This window comes from Rhincodon typus, chromosome 5 (assembly GCF_021869965.1).
Source record: "Rhincodon typus isolate 14 chromosome 5, sRhiTyp1.1, whole genome shotgun sequence".
Taxonomy (NCBI): Eukaryota; Metazoa; Chordata; class Chondrichthyes; order Orectolobiformes; family Rhincodontidae; genus Rhincodon; species Rhincodon typus.
Window position 1 is genome coordinate 83,434,885 of NC_063336.1, and position 16,730 is coordinate 83,451,614.

General features: G+C 41.2%; 1 protein-coding gene across 3 annotated transcripts in view; it reads left to right on the forward strand.

Annotated features, from left to right (window-relative positions):
• LOC109927050 (TATA box binding protein) overlaps positions 1 to 16,730 on the forward strand; it is a 48,592-nt gene that overhangs the window by 2,812 nt on the left and 29,050 nt on the right. For all 3 annotated transcript variants that reach the window (XM_048596572.1, XM_020526945.2, XM_048596571.1), the window contains exons 2-3: positions 2,100 to 2,325; positions 5,927 to 6,255. In XM_048596572.1, coding sequence (XP_048452529.1) covers positions 2,269 to 2,325; positions 5,927 to 6,255 — 386 coding nt within the window. In that variant the 5' untranslated portion in view covers positions 2,100 to 2,268. The remainder of the gene's footprint in view (positions 1 to 2,099; positions 2,326 to 5,926; positions 6,256 to 16,730) is intronic.

Below are 16,730 nucleotides of genomic sequence, written 5' to 3' on the forward strand. Positions count from 1 at the left end.
CATTTCTGAAGAAGGGTCCAGACCCGAAAGGTCAGCTTTCCTGCTCCTCTGATGCTGCCTGGCCTGCTGTGTTCATCTAGCTCTACACCTTGTTATCTCAGATTCTCCAGCATCGGCAGTTCCTACTATCTCTGAGATTGAGTGAATCCCTAGAAGAGTAGGAGCATACTCAAGGGAAATCAGGAGGGCAAAAGGAAGGCATGAAATAGCTTTGGTAAATAGGGTTAAGGAGAATCCAAAGGGATTTTATAAATAACTAGGGAGAGAATAGGGCCCCTTAAAGATCAGCAAGGCTGCCTATGTGTGGAACCGCAGGAGATGGGAGATATACTAAAAGTATTTTGCATCAGTGTACACTGTGGAGAAGTATATGGCAGATATAGAACGTGGGGAAATAAATACCGACATCTTGAAAAATGTCCATATTAGAGAGGCGGAGCTGGTGCATGGCTCAAACAGATAAAGGTGGATATATTCCTGGGACCTGATCAGTACCCTAGAATCTGTGGGAAGCTAGGGAAATGATTGGTGGGCCTCTGGCTGAGATATTTGTATCATTGATAGCCACAGGTGAGGTACCAAAAGACTGGAGGTTGGCTGCAATGGTGCCACTATTTAAGAAAGATGGTAAGGAAAAGGCAGGGAACTATAGACTGGTGAGCCTGACATTGGTGATGGGCAAGTTGTTGGAGGGAATACTGAGGGACAGGATTTACTCTCATTTGGAAAGGCGAGGGCTGATTAGGGATAGTCAACATGGTTTCGTGCATGAGAAACAGTGTCTCACTAACTTGATTGAGTTTTTTTTGAAGAACTAATGAAGAGTATTGAGGGCAGAGTGGTGGATGTGATCTATATGGACTTCAGTAATGCGTTTGACAAAGCTGAACATGGTAGACTGGTTAGCAAGGTTAGAGCACATGGAAACAGGGAGAACTAGCCATTTAGATATAGAACTGTCTCAAAGGTAGAAGACAAAGTGTGGTGGTGGAGGGTTGCTTTTCAGACTGGAGGTCTGTGACCAGTGGTATGCCACGAGGATCGGTGCTGGGTCCACTGCTTTTTGTCACTTGTATAAATGATTTGGATGTGAATGTAGGAGATTCGGTGTTATCTGCAAATTTATTAACCATAATTGGAGGTGTAATAGACAGTGAAGAAGGTTACCTCGGAGAACAATGGCATTTTGATCAGATGGCACTGAGAAGTGGCAGATGAAATTTAATTTAGATAAATGTGAGGTGCTGCATTTTTGGAAATGCAAATCAGGCCATGACTTGTACACTTAATGGTAAGGTCCTGTATTGTTGAACGAAGAGACCTTGGAGTGCAGTTTCTTGAAAGTGGAGTCGTAGGTAGATAAGATCATGAAGAAGACATTCAGTATACTTGCCTTTAGTGGTCACTGCCTTGAATAGAGGAGTTGGGAGTTCATGTTGTGGCTGCAGTGGACATTGGTTTGGCCACTTTTGGAATACTGTGTGCAGTTTTGGTCTCCCTGCTATAGGAAGGATGTTGTGAAACTTGACAGGGTTCAGAAAAGATTTACAAGGATGTTGCCAGGGTTGGAGGATTTGACCTATAGGGAGAGGCTGAATAGGCTGGAGCTATTTTTTGCTGAGAGGTGACGTAATGGAGTTTTATACAATTATGAGGGGCATGGATAGGGTAAATAGACAAGGTATTTTCCCTGGGGTGATGGGGGAGTCCAAAACTAGAGGGCATAGGCTTAGGGTGAGAGGGGAAAGATTTAAAAGGGACCCAAGGGGCAACTTTTTCACGCAGAGAATAGTGTGTGTATGGAATGCGCTGCCAGAGGAAGTGGTGGAGGCTGATACCATTACAACATTGAAAAGGCATTTGGATGGGTAAATGAATAGGAAGGGTTTAGAGGGATATGGGCCAAATGCTGGCAAATCAGACTATGTTATGTAGGCTATCTGGCTGTCATTGAATTGGACTGAAGGGTCTGTTTCCATGCTGTATATCTCTGACTCTATAACCTTTGCACTAGAATGGCACCCATTGTCCCCACCCCTCTTTCCCATGCCTTCCATTTTGCTCATCTCTCCTCTTATCTACATACAATCTATTTTCAGATTTGGATCCTCAGTAAAAAAAAATTTCCGGTTGCAGTTACTGATTGACTGTGCAGAGCTTGGGAATGAGATACAGCTGAGGTTTCTTTATAATTAAGTCGTGCTTTTGAAGTGACTAAGGACACAGATTGTCTTCATCCTGTGAGGTTGTCAACCACGTACACCAGCCATGGATCAGTCAAACAATGGCCTGCCACCCTACGCACAAGGGTTATCATCACCCCCGGTAAGTGCATTGAAACTTTCTGTTGCTTTTCTAGCACTACAAAGTTTGCAGTGGATTATACCAAGAAAGAAGTTGAGTAGTACCTGAAATGGTTTTGAGAAATTTTAATAGTTGAAGGAGATGTAACAATGATCTTTAGGATAGTGACTGAATGAACTACTGATTGCCAAGAGTGAATAGTCGTGAATAGTAAATTAAAACCAGAAAAGTTAACCAAATCTGCTGAAGACCACAGAACTAAAGCCAAAACATTTCAAAATGAGGACCACATATTTCAGTTCCAGAAGAGTCAGTGGAGCATTACAAGGACTGGGGTGTTGTTTCATTGTGATAAATGCTGGCCATGAAGGTGCCCAGTGAGTTGTACTTTATGTCGGCTGAAGCAGGAGAGATCAGTGGGAAGAACATGGAAGATGTTTAATATGATAATGGTGTCAACAGTACTGTTTTATTAAATTGTGTGTAGCTTTGAAACTCTACCAGATCAGATAAAGTACCTAAATTATTCATTATGTACAGTCTGAGGATGCTTACAGCTGAGTTAGTAATTGATTCCCATTAGAAATTTCAGTGTTCATATATGATGCTTTGGATTTTCTGTTGTTCAACTGTGTTGTTACAGCAGTTGCAGTTGAGTTAGAGTTAAGTGTTAGTTTGAGTATTAATGGTGGTTGATATAGTAGAATAGAATCCCTACAGTGTGGAGGCAGGCCATTTGGACCATCAAGTCCACACTGACTCACTAGAGAGCATCCCACCCAGACCCACCCTGTACCCTATTCCTGCTTTGGACTGATATTGGTGCTTGATGGCTGTGGGAGGCAAAACTATAAATGAAGAATAGAAGCAGATCAATGATGGAATGTTGCCATATACTGGAGCTGACCAGGCTAGCTATGGCTTGAGATGAGCTGTTAAGTGGAACGAGAAAACAAACTATGCTGATTAAATGAAGGGGAGTTGAACTGGTCTACTATATTGAAAGTAGAGGATTGACTGCTACACAGGATACCAATCGTGACCTTTAATTCAACAAACATTCTGCAGCTGGATATAGACTGGTTAAGCAAGTAGACAAAATCTTAACAAGTAGAATACAATGTGGGGAAATATGAAGTTATGCACTTTGGCATGAAGCGTAGAGGAGCTGAACGTTATTAAGTTGGACAAAGACTGCAAAAAACTACAAAAATCAGGATTTTGTGTATACGTCAAAAATTAAGCATCTGTTTCTTGGGTAATAGGGGAAAGTAAATGGAAGTAAATGTTGCCCTTTATTCCAAAAGGAATGGAATGGAGCATAAGTAGAGAGATTTTGCTAAAACCACAAAAAGCACTAGTCAGACCATAGCTGGAATACTGTAAACAGTTTTATACATCTTATCGAAGAGAAACCATACCGGCATTGGAGGTAGTCTGGAAAAAGTTCACTGGGTTGATACCAGGTATGGAGGAACTATCTTATATGGAATTCGCGTAGTTTGGCCTTGTACTTACTGGCATTTTAGCAGAATGAGGCAACCCTATTGAAACATAAGATTCTTAGGAGAGTTGATGGGGTAGATGCAGAAAGTTGTTTTGCCCCCATAGCAGAGTCTATGACCACAGGGCAAATCATTAGAATAAGGTGTCCCCAGAGATGGAGGAATTTTTTCTGAGGGCAGTGAATCTATGGAATTCTCTACTGAGTGGCCTGTTGAAGCTGTATTGTTAAGTATATTGAAGGCTGAAATAGACTAAAAATCAGCCTGGGTTATGAGGAAATTACAGGAAAGTGGAAGTCAGTGTTATCAGATCAGCCATGATCTCATTGAATAACAATGCAAACTCAGTGGGCTGAATGGCCTACTTCTGCTCCTACATCTTGTGGTCATCTGCAATATTTTGCTTTTCCACGTTCTTTTTGCTAATTTGTATAGTTTTATGTTATTATGGACATGTTACTGTTGGTGTGGATTATCTTTTTAATAAAATAAAATGCCTCAAAATCAATGCTATTTATATTTAAACTGCATTCACAATAGATTCAGCTAAAACAAAATAAGATGCAGGTGGCAAAATTTGAGAAAAAGCATTAACATTTTGCATTCATATACTACCTTTTTTAATGACTTAAATGCTCCACTTTGCTATCTATGTGCATTATAGAACAACATTAGGCACAGATTGATAATAAGAAGGTATTAAGCCAGGAAGAAAACAAGGGAGACCAGCCAGGAATGTGTTGTATGTTCAGGTCTTGATGTAACAAAGGCATGGGTGAGTGTCTCAGCAGATAATATACAGAGCAGACATGGAAAATAATTTGCACTGGTAATTGCATTTATAACAGCTTTTGTTTAAATGGCTTGGTCAGACTTTGTTAAAAGCAGAATTAGCAAGAGCAGCTGCTTGCTACTTTTTGTGCATTACTGATAGCATATTTATAGAGCTATCATCTGCCAAGTATTTAACTGGAAACAACAGTGAACTATAATTGGACATAATTAAGTTTGTGGATTTGAGACTTTTTTTTATTTTCTTAGGCAGGGGTGTACAGGGTTATAGAACCAAGGCAGGTGGTAGAGTTAAGATGTAGATGAGACATGATTGAATTGAAGGGCAAAACTGACTTGATGATATCTTGTTCTTGTGATTTACAGTAGCTAGATAAGTCTAATCCTGTTTCTTGAATTGAATCCTGGGTGCTTATTAATGCTCTGACATTCCATTCCACAATTTTGGAATATTGACTTAAGTCAGATTATTTTTATTGGATGGATGTTCAGTAATTTCACCATTATTTTGAGTAAATCCATTCCTTTTGTCATGAAAAATGGATCAGTAACTAACATTGTAATGCTGGGGGAGTTCAGCACTAGAATGGGATGAGAACTGTCATTGAAAAGCAGTGAGGGCACTTTCTGTCAAACTGGCCTGTGATTGTTAGTGTCTGGGACATGTTGTACAGGTTGCCCCATTATAGATATACTGTATATCTGAAAACAGTAAACATATTCAGGGATAGGGAAGAAAACTGAAATAATTGGCATGTATTTTAAATATAAAGTCAGTTTTTAAACCTCTTTGAAGTGAAAGTCTACCTGTGGTCTGTACAAAGTGAAATGCATTTACTATTTTGATTTCAATTCCTTTACAGTCTGGTAAAAAGGCTCTGCTTCAAGAAAACCTCAACACCGGAGTTGGTTCTTGATGGTCAGATCGATGATCAGCCAACTTCAACTCAGTTGCACTTAACTTACCAGAGCAACAAGTTTCATTTTATTTCAAAACATATTTGACACTTGGGGAGCATACGATATTAGGACAGATGTCCAGACACTTGGTGAAAGGGCTAAGTTCTCTTGGAGTTTAGGAATGTATAAAGATTTATGGAGAGAATTCGGGAGCTTGGGCATTTACAGCTATAGGCAGAGCTGCCAATGGTGAAATGATGAGAATTGGGGATGTTCAGAATTAGAAACCTACGAAGATCTTGGAGAGTTGTAATACTGCGGTGGTAATAGAGAGGTAGGAAGGGGTGAGGCTTTGTAGGTTTCGCTCTTAATATTTGCAAGTGTGTGTATGTATGACATTCAGTTATGTTTTTTTTCCCTTGCAGGGTGCCATGACACCAGGATTGCCCATGTTCAGTCCCATGATGCCATACGGCACTGGCCTGACTCCACAGCCCATTCAAAGCTCCAATAGCATCTCTCTCTTGGAAGAGCAACAAAGGCAGCAACAGCAGGCAGCACAGCAGTCCACGACATCTCAACTGTCAACTCAAGTAACTTCCAGCCAGCCACCACAGTTGTTTCATTCACAGACAATGACCACAACTACTTTACCAGGCATCACATCTCATTATCCCTCACCAATGACTCCTATGACACCAATAACCCCTGCTACCCCTGCTTCTGAGAGTTCAGGAATCGTACCACAACTGCAGTAAGTGCTTTTTTTAAAACTTATTTTGGAGATGGTTCAAATTGTTTGCTTGTTCTTAGCAAGTGGCATTACAATGCATTTTGAACTAGTTGCTGTTATTGAGTAGCAAAAACAAAAATTGCTGCAAAACCTCAGCAGGTCCAGCAGCATCTGTGGAGAGAAAGCAGAGTTAACATTTTGGATCAGTTATGAAGAAGGGTGACTGGACCCAAAATGTTAACTCTGCTTTCCCTCCACAGATGCTGCTGGACCTGCTGAGATTTACCAGCTGTTTCTGTTTTGTTTTTCCTGATTTTCAGCATCTGCAGGGTTTTTTGGGCATTATTGGGCAGTTCCACTTTTTAAAACAAAAATCAAAAATTTGAAGGATTTATTCTGCATCAACGGCACCTATACTGCCAGATGTACATGCTGTAATTAATTTTTTGAAGACTACCTGTATTAGAGTGCTGTGCGTAGGTTCAATTCCTGTACCAGCTGGGGTCACCACGAAGGCCCTGCTGTCCTAACCTCAATCCTTGCCTCAGGTTGTGGTAACCCTCCGGTTAAAGTCATCACCTGTTGTCATTCTGTAATGAGAGTGCAGCCTCTGGAACTATGACAACTTAATTCTGTGGTCTTGCTTATACCCGCATAGGATGACTGGTTACCACTTGCACGCGCTGAATTTATAGAGTTCTAATTATTCTGGGCCTGTTTATGGGGTAATTGTGTGCAGAACAGCCAAGACTGCACTATGAGATAGTAAGAACTGCCAGTGCTGGAGTCAGAGATAACACAATGTGGACTTGGAGGAACACAACAGGCCAGGCAGCATCAGACGAGCAGGAAAGCTGACGTTTCGGGTTGGGACCCTTCTGCACTCTGTTCTGTGCTATAATGTAAGCACCAGAAATTTGAAGTACAAAGCACTATGTTAATGGATTTTGCTTGCAAGAGGTGGTTCTTGAATACTGTTCAGTGTGGTCAAGAGCTGCTTCAAAGTTGCATTATGTAGTGAGGGCAGGACTAATTTCACGTATAAGGGCAAGTAATTTTATTAAATTATTTTTCAGTTGGCTGAAGTCATAGCTAATTTTAATACTGTCTTCAAACGTATGAGTGTTCATGAGGTCTAGAGAGGATGCTTGAATTGACTTCTGACCAACTGGCTATCTGCATGGGGTTCATTTCAGTTTTGATGTACAATGTTGGGGAAGTGAATTCTGTACTGAGTTGTTCAGCTGATGCCCAAGCCTTTGGCATTACTTCATACATGTGATCTTGAATAGCTGCTTTAGCTAAGAAGGTTAGCAATATATTCCAAAGTGTCTAAAATCACTAACTTAGCTTCTGTATGGAATTCTGTTTGAGGTTTGCATGCTTGTAGTTTTTATCCAAAAGAAGGATCACCCTAGAGCTTGAAAACTACCAAAGATGTTTTCTGACATCAGTGGTTCTTGATGTATTGTAATAAATTGAAGAACTGCAGGCTTCTTGTGCTATCATGAGGTTTGAGTCTGATCACTGACAATCCTTTCATTAATTTTCAACTCTGTTGCATGCAACAATCATGAAATTAGAAGCATTGGAGGATACATAGCTACCCCTTGGATTTATCACGATTATATGCTTCCCAGTTCTGTACATAGGTGGGTAAAGCAATCCTGAGCTTATCTCTCTTGGAAGATGAATGCAGTAAGATTGTCTGCTTTCTCCATCCAATTTAACATTCTTTAAATTACACTTTGAATGCTGTAAGGGACAGCGTACATATTCAGATATTTCCAGAAGTATTATGGTATTCTGTTTTGCTGATTATAACATACTGATTGCTTTGTCTTGCATTCCTATGTGCTCTTTTGCATCGCGTTTGAAAATGATGTAGTATAACAGTGGATGCGTCAAAATGTTATGACTTTATACAGCTTAAATTAGTTTCAAAAGTATGACTTTGGTGCAAGAACATTTGTTCTAATCACTTATTCAAATTGCAAAATATGAAGTCCTAAATATTGAAATAAAAACATTAACGTTAGCTTATTGTGTAACTTGAAAAGTTCCATTAGGGTTTCTCTAATTGTCAACTAAAACTTAGGTGGAAACCTCGGGGAATCCCAGAGATCAAAAGGAAACCATGTGAAATTTCCCAAGTTTGCTGTAATTTCGCTCTACGTTGCTCTGATGTTATTGGTTGACCATTATATAAGGGAGCATTGCAGAGCTGAATTGCACTTATTTTAATTTTTGTTTAAATGTAGGGCCTGTATTGCAATAAACTTGGAAGTTTCACACTTCCAAGAATCCCTGGGATTCTCTGAGGTTGCCATTTAAGTGCATTTAATGCAAGCAGTCTTGCAAGTAGATCTCTCAGAAGCTTTCTCAAATGAGGCCACATGGGTAGAATTTAAAAAGGGGGCAATTGCTTTAGAGATGTACTATAGACACCCAAGCAGTTGGGGAGACATAGCAAGATGAATATGCAAATAAATATTAGAAGTGTAATACTAAAAAGGTAATAATGTTTGGGGATTTCGCCTTCCCCAGTGTTAACCTGAATAGACACAGTGTGAAAGGCTTAGAGGGAGGAGAATTCTTTAATGTGTCCAAGAGAACTTTTAAAGCGAACACATAGAAAACCCTAAAAGAGACTTTTAGGAGACCATGAGAAATAGTAACAGGAATAGGCGTTCAGCTGCTCGAGCCTGTTGCATCATTCAGGAGGATCATGGCTGATGCATCTATTTTTCTACCCTCTCCCCATAACTCTTGATTCCCTGTTGATCAAGAATCTATCTATTTCAGCCTTAAACATAAGCATTGTGCCCCCAATATTGCTCTGTGGCAAGGAGTTCCAAAGAGACAACCTTCTGAATGAAGAAATTCCTTCTCATCTCAGTCTTAAATTCTAAATTCCAATGAATATAGTCCCAAACTGCCTAGTCTTTGCTTATAAGACAATTCCTCCATACTGAGCATCATCCTAGATAACCTTTTCTGAACTGACTTTAACAAATTAATTGTATTTTAATAATCAGAGGACCAAAGCTTCTCTCGGTACTCCAGATGTGGTCTCACTGGCACCTTTTGTGCAGTTGGAGTAAGACTTCCCCACTCTTGTACTCCAATCCCCTTGAAATAAGGGCCAACATTTCATGAACCTTTCTGATTACCTACTTCATCTGTGTGTTAGCTTTCTGTTTCATGTGTGAATACCCCCAAGTTCCTTTGTATTGCAGCTTTCTGCAGATTATCTCCATTTAAATAATACTGTTACTTTGTTCTCCCTTCTGAAACAAACAATTTCAAATTTTCTCTCATACTCCTTGTGCCAATTTTTTATCCACTTAACCCATCACTGTCTGTCTGCAAACTGTTTTTGTCACTCTTGCAACTTGACTATCCAACTATCTTTGTGTCATCTGCAAATTTCGGTTCAGTGCATTCACTTCCTTCCTCTAAGTCATCAATGTATACTGTAACCAGTTGCAGTTCCGGCACTGCTGCTTGTGGAATTCCACTGATCCCAGGTCGTCAACCTGAAAAAGAATCTCTTATCCCTGCTCGCTGTTTCCTGTCCATTAGTGAGTTCTCTACCCATGCCCAATATGTTGTTTCCAACACCATGGGCTCTTACCTCCAGTCTTAAATTTTTGAGGTACCTTGTTGAACACCTGGAAGTTGAAACATGAGGACTCAGTACCAAACATAGTGCAATGCTGGTCTGAGGCAGTGGAAGAGCTTCTACAGGACTGCTTGGAATCAGTTGACTGGTCTATATTCAAGAATTCAGCGGCCAGCCTAGATGAGTATGCTACCATTGTCATGGACTTTGTTAGCAAGCTTATAGAGAACTTCGTGCCAAAGTCCATCCATATGTTCCCCAACCGGAAAGCATGGATGAACTGGGAAATCCATTGCCTACTGAAGACCATGCATGCGACATTCAAGTCAGATGACCCTGGACCTTTGACAGGAAATCCAAATATGACCTCTGCAAGGCTATTGGAGATGCCAAGAGGCAATACCAGACTCAGTTGGAATCCCAAACTAACCACACAGATACCTGTCATCTGGCAAGGTCTGTATGAATAATGGGTTACAAAATGAAGCTGAACAGAGTAGCAGACAAAAATACATCCCTCCCTAATGCACTCAGTGCATTTTACGCTTTGTTCGAACTGAGGGCAGTAAAACAGTGTCCCCTGCGCCAACAGCCTCCAATGCAACTGTTCCCTTAGTCACCGCTGCCACTGTAAGATTGGCCTTCTTGAGAGTGAACCCACGGAAACCGACTGGCCCAGGTGGATTCCCCGGCCGTGCAGTCAGATCCTGTGTGGACCAGCTGGCGGGAGTATTTGCTGACGTCTTCAACCTGTCCTTGCTACAATCTGAAGTCCCTACCTACTTTAAGAAGACCACCATCATCCTGGTACCAAAGAAAGTATTTGCAATGTGCCTCAATGACTACCGCACAATGGCTCTGACCTCCAAGGGATAGTTATAACATAAGGACATAAGAACTAGGAGCAGGAGTAGGCCATCTGGCCCCTTGAGCCTACCCCGCCATTTAATAAGATCATGGCTGATCTTTGAGACTCAGCTCCACTTACCCACCCACTCACCATAACCCTTAATTCCTTTACTGTTCAAAAATTTATCTAGCCTTGCCTTAAAAACATTCAGTGAGGTAGCTTCAACCGCTTCACTGGGCAGGGAATTCCACAGATTCACAACCCTTTGGGTGAAGAAGTTCCTCCTGACCTCAGTCCTACATCTGCTTCCCTTTATTTTGAGGCGATGCCCTCTAGTCCTAGTTTCACCTGCTAGCGGAAACAACCTCCCTGCCTCCACCTTATCTATTCCCTTCATAATCTTATATGTTTCTATAAGATCTCCCCTCATTCTTCTGAATTCCAATGCGTATAATCCTCATAATCCAATCCTCTCAACTCTGGAATCAACCGAGTGAATCTCCTCTGCACCCTCTCCAGTGCCAGTATATCTCTTCTCAAGTAAGGAGACCAAAACTGCACACAGTACACCAGGTGTGGCCTCACCAGGACCCTATACAGCTGCAGCATAGCCTCCCTGTTTTTAAACTCCATCCCTCCAGCAATGGCAGACAAAATTCCATTTGCCTTTTTAATCACCTGCTGCACCTGCAATCCCACCTTCACCGATTCATGCACAAGGACACCCAAGTCCCTTTGCACAGCAGCGTGCTGCAATTTTTTACCATTTAAAACATTGTCCATTTTGCTGTTATTCCTATCAAAGTGGATGACCTCACACTTATCAACATTGTACTCCATCTGCCAGCCCTTTGCCCACTCACTTAGACTATCCATATCCCTCTGCAGACTTTCAGTGTCTTCTGCACACTTTGCTCTACCACTCACCTTAGTGTCATCTGCAAATTTTGACACACCATACTTAGTCACCAACTCCAAATCATCTATGTAAATTGTAAACAACTGAGGTCCCAATACTGATCCCTGATGCACACCACTAGCCACTGACCGCCAACCAGAAAAACACCCATTTACCCCTACTCTTTGCTTTCCACTGGTCAACCAATCCTCTATCCATGCCAATACATTACCTGTAATACCGTGCAACTTTATCTTATGTAGCAGCCTTTGGTGTGGCACCTTGTCAAATGCCTTTTGGAAATCCAGATACATCACATCCACAGGTTCCCCATTGTCCACCATGCAAGTAATGTCCTCAAAGAATTCCACCAAATTAGTTAAACATGACCTACCCTTCATGAACCCATGCTGGGTGTTCCCAATGGGACAATTTATATCCAGATGTCTTGCTATTTCTTCCTTAATGATAGATTCAAGCATTTTCCCCATTACCGAAGTTAAGCTAACTGGCCTATAGTTACCTGCTTTTTGTCTACTTCCTTTTTTAAACAGTGGCGTCACATTGGCTGTTTTCCAATCTGCGGGAACCACCCCAGAGTCCAATGAATTTTGGTAAATAATTACTAGTGCATTTGCTATTTCCCCCATCACCTCTTTTAGTACCCTGGGATGCATTTCATCAGGGCCAGGAGACTTGTCTACCTTTAGCCCCATTAGCTTGCCCCGCACTGCCTCCTTAGTGATAATGATAGTTTCTGGGTCCTCACCTACTATAACCTTCTGGCCATTAGTTTTCGGCATGTTATTTGTGTCTTCCACTGTGAAGACCAACACGAAATAACTGTTTAATGTCTCGGCTATTTCCTCATTTCCAGTTATTAAATTGGCCTTCTCATCCTCTAAAGGACCAATGTTTACCTTCGCCACTCTTTTACGATTTACATATTTATAGAAACTTTTGCTGCCTGTTTTTATATTCTGAGCTAGTTTACTCTCATAATCTATCTTACTTTTCTTTATAACTTTTTCTGTGGCTTTCTGTTGGCCTTTAAAGATTTCCCAGTCTACTAGTTTCCCACTACTCTTTGCTTTTTTGTATGTGTTTTTTTTCAATCTGATACTTTCCTTTTATTTCTTTTAGACATCCATGGCTGACTCTCTCTTTTCCTACAGTTCTTCCTTATCGCTGGAATATACTTCTGCTGAGCACTGTGAAAAATTGTTTTGAAAGTCCTCCACTGTTCCTCAATTGACCCACCATAAAGTTTTTGCTCCCATTCTACCTTGGCTAACTCCTTCCTCATTCCTTCATAGTCTCCTTTGTTTAAGCACAGGACACAGGTACTGGATTTAACCTTCTCACACTCCATCTGTATTTTAAATTCGACCATACTGTGATCGCTCCTTCCGCGAGGATCCCTAACTGTAAGATCATTAATTATTCCTGTCTCATTACACAGGACTAGATCTAGGATAGCTTGCTCCCTCGTAGGTTCCATTACACATTGTTCAAGGAAGTTATCGCGGATGCATTCTATGAACCCCTCCTCAAGGCTGCCATGACCGACCTGGTTTGACCAATCGATATGAAGATTAAAATCCCCCATGATAATTGCTGTACTATTTTTACATGCATTAGCTATTTCTATGTTTATTGCCCGCCCCACCACGATGTCGTTATTTGGTGGCCTATAGACCACACCTATCAGTGACTTCTTCTCCCTGCTATTCCTAATTTCCACCCAAATGGATTCAATGTTTTGTTCAGTAGAACCTGTATCATCTCTCACTACCGCCCTGATATCATCCTTAAAAACCAGAGCAACATCACCTCCCTTACCTTCCTGTCTGTCCTTCCGAACAGTTTGATACCCCTGGATATTTAACTCCCAGTCATGACCAACCTGTAACCATGTCTCTGTAATCATACCCATTTGCCATGATTTGCACCGTCAACTCATCCACCTTGTTTCGAATGCTCCGAGCATTCTGATAAAGTGCCCTTATGCCAGTTTTTGCACCTTCTTTTTGGGTCCTATTACCTCCATTACTAACAGTTCTTGAGTTCTCCTTCCCTTTAACTTTTTTCCCAATTTTCATATGGTTTATGGTTTTTTTTATGGTTCATATCAACTGTAGCCTCCCAGCCTGCCTCCATCCCTTGCAATTTGCCTACTGGCATAACAGGTCCACAACAGACACCATCTTCGTAGCCTGATATTCATCCTTGGAACATCTGGATAATAAGGATACCTACATTAGGCTTCTCCTTATTGACCACAGCTCTGATTTCAACACTATAATCCCATCCAAACTCAGACCCAGGTCTCTGCTCTGCCCTCTGCAACTGGATCCTTGACTTCCTGACCCAAAGACTACAAACAGTGAAGATAGGCAACAGCACCACCTCCACAACAATCCCCAACACTGCTTCCTTGCAAGGATACATACTCCGCCCCCTACTGTACTCCCTGTACGCTCATGGCAGTGGCCAAATTTTGTCCGACCTCCATCTACAAGTTCACTGAAGACACAACCATTGTAGGCTGGGTATCAAACAAGGATGAGGTGGAATACAGCAAAGAGAGAGAGAGTTCATGGTGATACAGTATAAAGATAACAATCTCTTTCTCAATGTCAGCAAAATGAAAGAGCTGGTCATTGACTTCAGGAAGCAAGGAGGAGGGCACACCCCTATCTACATCACTGCAGTTGAGGTGGAGATGGTAGAGACCGTCAAGTTCCTAGAAGTGATAATCACCAACAATCTGTCCTGGACCACCCACATTGATGCTGGTGTCAAGAAGGCAAAAGAAGGCCAGTTCTTCCTCAGGAGGCTAAGAAAATTCACCATGTCCATAAGGACACTCTCCAACTTTTATAGATGCAACATAGAAAGCTTTCTATCTGGATGCATCATGGCTTGGTACAGTAACTGCTCTGTGCAGGACAGTACAAATCTGCAGAAAGTTGTGAACACAGCCCAGACCATCACGCAAGTCAACCTTCCATCCATTGATTCCAACTAGACTTCTGGATTTCTTGGAAAGGCAGCCAACATCATCAAAGACCACTCCTACCCCAGTTATAATCTCTTTCAACCTCTTCCATCAAACAGAAGATACAAACATTTAAATACACGTACCAACAGGTTCAAGAACAACTTTTTTTTTTCCCTGCTGTTGTTAGACTTCTGAATGGATCCCTCAAATTTTGAATCTGATGTTGATTTTGTTTTTTGTGCACCTTCTCTGCAGCTGTAACTTTGTATTCTTCATTCTATTCAATCACCCTATGAACTTTGTATGTAATGATCTGCCTGTACTGCACGCAAAACACAACTTTCACATGTACTTAAGTACATGTGACAATAAGGCAAATCAAATTCAAATATAGCACATCTACTGGTTCCTCGCTATCCACTCTGGTTGAGACTTCCTCGAAAAACTCATGAAGTTGTGCTGATGCTGCTTGATTAGGTTTTGGTTTTCCAAATGTTCCGCTATTATTTCCTTAATGATTGATTCAAGTACTTTTCCAATGATAGATGTTAGGCTAATCTGCCTATAGTTATCCGTGATATGCCTCCCTTTCTGTTGGGAGTGTTTAGGGGTGTCAGGTTGGCAATTTTCCAGTCCTCTGGTACTTCTTCAGAATTCAAAGGATTTTTAGAAAATTACAATTGATCTATCCACCATTTCTGAACAAAGCAGGGCAAGTGGGAGATATGGCAATGGAGGAGATTTTGGTGATCATGATCACAATTTAAGGTTATGATGAATAAGTACAAAGAGGGACCAGAAATAAAAGTTCTGAGTTTGGTGGGAGGCCAATTTTGATAAGACAAGGTGGGATGTAGCCAAAGTGGACTGGGAATAGCAATTTGCAGGAAAATCTATTATCAGTTTAGTGGGAGACATTCAAAGGGTAATGCTGACTGCACAGCCAATAAATTTCTGTGAAGGTGAGATGGGGAGCTATTCCAGGATTGGATAAGGGAAAAAAAAATTAGAAAGCTTATAATAGATGCTGAGACTCAAAACAGTGGATGCCCTACAGGACTATAGAAAATGCAGGGGGGTTGCTTTAAAGAAATGTTAGGAGAGCAAAGGTGATGTGCTTAAAAAAAAAAAAAAACCACTGGCGTGTATAATTAAAGAAAATTCTATGCCACTTTAGAAGTATATTTATGTGCAAGAGATTAGCCAGGGAAAGTATGTCAGGGACAAAAGTGGCAATCTGTGTGTGGAGTTGGAAGATGTAGCTAAGGTTTTAATTGAGCTTCTGTAATCACAAAGAAGAATGGTATAGGCCTAAAAATCAGGAAGGGGCATTGTGATATACTTACAATTTTTTTTAGCATTCAGAGGGAGGTGGTATTAGTGGTTTTAGCAGGCTTGAGAAAGGATAAATCCCTGGGCCTAGATGAGATGAATCCAAGGCTACTGTGGGAGGCAAAGGAGGAGTTTGGAGTGTCAGTGGCATTAATTTTGAAATCCTGTCTGGCCAAATGAGGCATGCCAGGGGACTGGAGGACAGCTTGTGTTATTTAAGAAGGGTGGGAGGGGTCAGCCAGGAAACTGCAGGACACTGAGTCTAAACTCAGTACGAAAGAAACTATTGGAAAAAAATTCTGAGGAACAGAATTAATCTCCACGTGGAGAGGCAGGAATTAATCAAGGCTAATCAGCACGGCTTTGGGGGAGATCACGTCTAACAAATTCGTTAGAATTTTTCAAGGAGGTGACTAATTGTGTATATAGTGCAGTTGATGTAGTCTTCACTAAGGCTTTTGAAAAGATCTCACATGACAGGCTCGTCAAGAAGCTATGAACCCTTGGGATCCAGGATACTTTGTCAAATTAGATCCAAAACGTGCTGTGTCAAGAAGCTGAGGGTGATGATTGAAGAGTGTTTTTGTGACTGAAGCCTATGTCCAGTGTGCACTACAGAAGTCATTGCTGGCCCTATTACTTTTTGTTGAGTACATTAATTATCTAGACATAAATGTAGGAAATATGATCAATATGTTTGTAGATGACAAAAATCAGCGGTATGGCAAATAGCGAGGGGGAAAAGCCTTAGACTATGGGATGATATAAATAAGCTGAACAGGGTCCA